We start from the raw sequence: 6,207 nt of genomic DNA, 5'->3' as shown, positions 1-6,207 counted from the left end.
GTTAACTGTAGTAGTGCTTGGCGGGTTTAAACAAAAGCGCCGGGTTGGACGCAAGCCAGACAGATAATGCATCATATGGGTTGTTACAGCTGATAGTATATAATTAGCAGTTTAAAGCAGCGATGACACTGTAAATGCTCGATAAATTAGCAGCTAATTTCTTCTTCTTCTTTTTTTTTTTTTTTAAATGATCTCCTCAGAGTTGATTTCAACAAGGACAGGAGTGTGAGCGCCAAGGAGATGCAGCGCTGGATTATGGAGAAGACGGAGGAGCACTTTCAGGAGGCCATGGTGGAGAACAAGAACAGTTTCCGAGCTGTAGACCCAGACGGCGACGGTGAGAGAGAGAGAGAGAGAGCAGATAATCACATCCACACTGTCTGTTTTTAAAATCCTGTCAGGCTTGTGGTCTGTGTGTCTCCTAAACTAATAAATACTTTCTGTTTTAGTCAAAAAACTCAAATTCTCAATTCATGCTTTGTGCTTAGGTCACGTGACGTGGGATGAGTACAGAGTCAAGTTTCTGGCCAGCAAAGGTTTCAATGAAAAGGAAATCGCTGAGAAAATAAAGAATAATGAAGATCTGAAACTGGACGAGGAAAGTAAGTATAGAACTATATGGAATCCAGAATATGTGCTGCAGATATCGAGTTAAAATCTGTTTAGGTAACCGTATCATTGAGTTGAATTTTCTTCATCGTTGCAGCTCAGGAGGTTTTGGAGAGCCTGAAGGACCGCTGGTTTCAGGCCGACAACCCCCCCGCTGACCAGCTGCTGAATGAGCAGGAGTTCCTGTCTTTCCTGCACCCTGAGCACAGCAGAGGCATGCTCAAATACATGGTCAAGGAGATAGTGCGTGACTTAGGTTCGTTTTACTCACTCGATATCTGAACCACGGGCTCCGTCGTCTTAACACAACACTGACACGAGATCAGCTTTAGCAGAGTTGTAAGCAAACAGCAGCCTATTTACACATCCAGCTGACACAACATGAACATTAAGAGTGATGATCTGACTGTGTGATGGATGCAGTTTCAATATTGACTCTCCTGTAGTTGATCTCTGTCTCTTTAGCTGCTATGTTCTCTACTATGTTCACCAGCTCTTTCCTAATCTTGCCTGTGAAGCAGGTTGCTCAGACTATTGATGAACTGAATGTGTTGGATTTAATTTCAGCGTCTTCTGTGTTTTCGTGCAGAGGGAATTCTGTTCTTGGCCTGTTTAGGTCACCTGGTTTGGTGTCAGTGCTTGTAAATGTTGTAACCCAACTTTGGCATTAAAGCTCGGGTAGTCGGTTTATTTTAGGCATCACTGGGGGGGAAAATCCATAGCAACCTTTCAAGGTATTTGTAATTCAAGAGACTAGACTTCTGCACCTCTTCCTGGCTCTGTTTTCAGGCTTTAAAAAGTCTAGCCCTGTGATGGGAGACCAGTCTGTGTGCACGTCCCTTCAGATAAAGCCTCACAGCCAGATCTCCACACTTGGTTTTAGCACTTTGTGTGCCAGCGCTGGAGAAAGAGCTGCCTCATTCAATGGTGAAAAATCCTGCAGTTTGTCATAAATATCCAGTACCTCCTTTGCCGACAACGGTATTTAGTATAAAACGTGTGTGAACGCGTCCCGGCTCTACACGGAGCTTCATATCGGATGACTGGCAAAGAGGCATGATGACAAACTGGGGGGGGGGACAGTGGTGTGTGTGTCCAACATGCTTTTCCTGTTACATAGTTGAATAATACGGTGCCCCTCCCCCGCCCAGAGAAATCTTCTTGCCCCTCAGCTGAAGCAGAGTGTTGCTGATGCAGACAGAAAGGATGTGTGGACCATCGTCTCTTCCCGCTGTTGGAGGCCCGGGAGGGGCAGTTTTATGTGGCGTATGTTTATTCTGCCTACCCCGGCTTGGCAACGGGTTACTTGGTTATCTAAACATCTTCCTACTTTCTACACACTTTTAGGTCACACTGCCGCCACAAACGAGTTCTGCCGAGTATTATTGCTACCTGTTGGCGTTTTGCCTCAGACAGACAGTTCTGTATCAGCAAATATCTGTTTATGATGCTCGTTATGTGTTGAACAGGGTAAACATGAGATGTTCATTGTGCTTTGTAGACCAGGATGGTGATAAGAAGCTGACACTGTCGGAGTTCATCTCCTTACCCGTGGGCACCGTGGAGAACCAGCAGGCTCAGGACATCGATGACGACTGGGTTCGGGAGAGGAAGAAGGAGTTTGAGGAAGTCATCGATTCAAACCGTGACAACATTGTCACCATGGATGAACTGGAGGTGAGAACTCTTGTTCGATTGGTCGCTGTGGATCCAGTTTACTGAAACAGCACTTCCCAACCTTTTTCCTTAACGGACCCCTGACAACCAAGTGACATACTTTTAGAGATTTTCATATTATATTCAATGTATAACAATAACAGTACAGAACAACTGATACTGAACCCAAATAGTGAACACAATANNNNTTGAGCAGATTATTTCCTGTGAGTTTTACTGATGTTTTTTAGAACTTTATTATGTATTATGTAAATAAATTTCATACTTAGTAATCTTCTTAATAAACAAATTCAGTGTTTTCTTCTCTGTGTACCAGAGAGTGAAGGCTCTGTGAATGTAGTTTGTGTTCAAGTCTTCAAAGTTTAGATCTTAAATAATAATCTAAACTTTAAAAATAACAATTTCATGTCGTTTTCTTCAAAGAAATGAACGAAATACTAAGATGTGGGCCTACTGTGTAGTATATTTTTTGGGTTCAATTAAGGTTGGGAGCCACTGTATAACCACCATAACAACACCTACAATTTCTTTCTAACTGTACCATCAACGTTCCTCTCCTGACATGTCTTCTTCTGGCGTGGCGTGCAGGAGTACATGGACCCCATGAACGAGCACAACGCTTTGAACGAGGCCAGGCAGATGATCGCGGTCGCAGACGAAAACCAGAACCACAACTTGGAGCTGGACGAGATTCTCAAGTACAGCGAATACTTCACGGGCAGCAAGCTCATGGATTACGCCAGAAATGTTCACGAGGAGTTCTGAAGACAAACGCAAACCCTCCCCCTTCCCTCTCATTCTCCATCTGCTACAGGGACAAGCCTGAGGAGGGGGCCCAACCTAATCGTAGGATGATCTAGTGTGCAGTTGTGTGTTTAAAAGCCTAGCCTTAACGGCCTCTTTCACTGCTGACTAAAACGAATACGTCCCTCCTTCAGCCCTGGACTGTCTGCCAGCCATCACCGTTAACATGGTCTGCCTTCTGTGTGCCATTGGACTTTCATGACTTTTAAATGTTGGGCTTCTCCATGAATTTGAGGCACCGCAGCAACTCCAAATTTCTTTGTGTAATATTGTGAAATGTGTGTATATGAGGAATTTTAACCCTGACTAGATTTTTCCCGTTTTCCGGTGCGGTAGTGAGAGAGACGGCGCAGCTAGGCGAGCTATTCGTTCTGCAGGATCTGTTGTCTTCAGCTGTAAATAGTAATCGTCACATACCAATGCCTCTGAAAATAAATCGAATGCTGCTGGAAGGAACCACCCTAATAGAGATATCATATCGCCATGAACAGTTTATTGGTGACGCACAAAACACCACTTCATTCCCCCAAATACAAAAAGCTTACTCGTTAGTGGTGTACACTTCCACTACTTTGCATAATAGTTAGTATCCGTCCTTCTACTTATAAACAGGGTATTGATTGTGTAAAAAAAACAAAACCAAAAAAAAAATAACGTACAAAGATCCTACTTAGCACAGACTTTCATTAATAATTTATTGTCAGAGTAATACAAAATGTAGGCAAAGAGATTAATATATGAGCTTTCTTCACAGCAAACATTTTGACTTATTGAAGGAAAAGCACCGGTGTCACTGGTTTGCATTCATAGCGTTAACATAATTAGTCTCACCTGTGTGTGTCAGGTCAAACTGTCTCCTGTGGTTAAGGCCTGGCAGTCTGATTCACCCTCGTGTTAAGATGTGGATACAGATGGATTTATTTATTTGACTGATTATAATTTGGATCATTGCATCTTTGAACATCGCACAGGTTTGAATTTCCTTTTACTACGTGTAGTAAGAGGCAGCTCTTGGGTGTCCTTATCTGGGTTCACGAAGGATAGATAGCTCACTCTTCATCATGTTCACCTGGTAGATTTCGAATGCTCTTGGTTACAATTACCTGCACCTTGTGTTTTTTTTTTTAAATGAACGATGCATGAACGAACTGTGGAGTTACATTCCTCCATTTTGTTGAGATTTTCAGAAACCTGTGGCGTGTTTGGATCCTGCTACAGGCTCCTCTGTCCTCGGTCCTGTTTGAATTGTAAGATAAGATTTATGATAACAGAATGTGACACAGCTTTATAAAATGTATTGCAGATATATTGGTCAACAATAAATATTTCTTATCAATTAAATACCTCCTGGATTTCCTTTTTAGATTAAAATTAATCTGTGATGAAAGTAATTAACTGTTTATATCAACAAAATGTAAGGAAATAAGTGAAACATGACAACAAGTTTCTTGTTTTGTCTGTAAAAATTATCCAAATCTCAAAGATACAAAATGTTCTATCATACAGGCCTAGAAAAACAGCAAATATTCAGATTTAAGAAGTCATATTGAGTAAATGTATGGCATTTTTTCTCAATCTAGAATACACTGCCATGCCAGCAGCCATGTGAGGCTGTACTTTAGTGCTGTTAGCTGTAACAATGCTGACAGGCTCATGTTTACTATGCTCACCATCTAAGTTTGTGTCAGTCAGTCGATCGTCACAAAATTAATTGGCAACTGTTTTCATTCATTGCTCAAGCAAAAAAGCCAAATGTTCTCCGATTGCAGCTTCTCACAGAGTGATGATTTTAGTTCTATGTCATTAAAAACTATGTATCTTTAGGTTCTGGACTGTCAATTGGATAAAACCAGTCTGAAAGATATAAAAGTACATTTTTCACATTTTCCTGACATTCATTAGACCAAATAATGATTAAATAATTGACTGATAATGAAAATAGTGGTTAGGTGCAGCCCTGTGTTTAATTTGAATGTATATGAGATTGTGTAACCGTTTAATGTGAAAAAGATTCTTCCGTTTGAATCATCAATGAGTCCCAAGTTCTGTTTTAAGAAGATTTTATTGCGTATATACGGGTTAAGGTTCATTGTGTGTTCTATGTAATGTAGCACTTCACAACACAGCAGGACAACCATCATTTCACCAAACCAATGATTTGTTTAGAAGCGGTTACATATCATATTACATATGAACATCAATTTGTATTTTTATAAATCATCTTTGTCAGATTTGATTATTCACAATTTAAAAGCATTACTGTGAATTTTACAGCTGCAATCTAAATGGCTTTGACTTTTACATGATTGTGTGAAACCCCAATCAATTGTGATGCGCACGCTTTACTTCACAAACATCACTTCACAGGACAAGAGCTTTTACATTTTCCCAATATCGTTAATCTGTTCGTCGTACAAATCAAACGTAACACTGATAATCCTGGAAATCAGTGAAGCTGCAGTTTACGAACCTGCCCTGAATGCTACTCCATGTCAGACACATGCAACCTTAAGAAACTGTAAAAAAACCCATGTCAATCTCCTCTAGATAGCACACCCTACTCTATACGCTGAACCGTACTGCATCGTTCAACATACTCAACACATAAACATAATCAAGTCAGCGGCCAGTACTAAAACAGAATGGAAAACACAGTGACACATCATTATACAGTACAGTACATAGCTTACTTTTTTTTTTCATAATACAGATAACGAACACACGGTACATTCATAAATGAAACATACAACATATTCATCTAACTTATCACGACGTGCTGACATATTAAAGTTTAAAATAGGACATTGGCCTAAATAAGTAAGGCGATCGTGTGTATGTAAATGCAACCTTTTAAACAATTATTTGATGATTCTGACAGTGATAATAATAATCATAATAGTAGAGAGCAGCAAGTTCCAGTTTCTCTTTAACACACTTTTCAAATGGAAAAAAATGGGACTTAACATGATAGAAATCAATTTAACGTTGCAGTCTGTAAGTAGAGTTCTCAACTTTAAGTTTGTCCCCCTGAACTTGGGGACTGTTTATAAAAAGGGCTACAACTCGTACTTTTTTTCGTACATGTAAATGCTTTTAAATTAAAGTTGAAAGTTCAAG

At 40.2% G+C, this 6,207-nt stretch overlaps 1 protein-coding gene across 2 annotated transcripts in view; it reads left to right on the top strand.

Annotated features, from left to right (window-relative positions):
- The window catches only part of sdf4 (stromal cell derived factor 4), a 7,747-nt gene extending 3,316 nt beyond the window's left edge, over nt 1-4,431 (top strand). For both annotated transcript variants that reach the window (XM_035656174.1, XM_035656173.1), the window contains exons 3-7: nt 201-337; nt 489-602; nt 707-865; nt 2,111-2,286; nt 2,875-4,431. In XM_035656174.1, the coding sequence (XP_035512067.1) occupies nt 201-337; nt 489-602; nt 707-865; nt 2,111-2,286; nt 2,875-3,051 (763 nt within the window). In that variant the 3' untranslated portion in view covers nt 3,052-4,431. The remainder of the gene's footprint in view (nt 1-200; nt 338-488; nt 603-706; nt 866-2,110; nt 2,287-2,874) is intronic.
- The last annotated feature ends 1,776 nt before the right edge of the window (nt 4,432-6,207 follow it).

The sequence above is a fragment of the Morone saxatilis genome, unplaced genomic scaffold, assembly GCF_004916995.1.
Source record: "Morone saxatilis isolate NCDOM2014 unplaced genomic scaffold, NCSU_SB_2.0 Contig15, whole genome shotgun sequence".
NCBI classification, from domain to species: Eukaryota; Metazoa; Chordata; class Actinopteri; family Moronidae; genus Morone; species Morone saxatilis.
The sequence above is the reverse complement of the archived record's forward strand: the minus strand, read 5'-3'. Positions and strand labels throughout refer to the sequence as shown.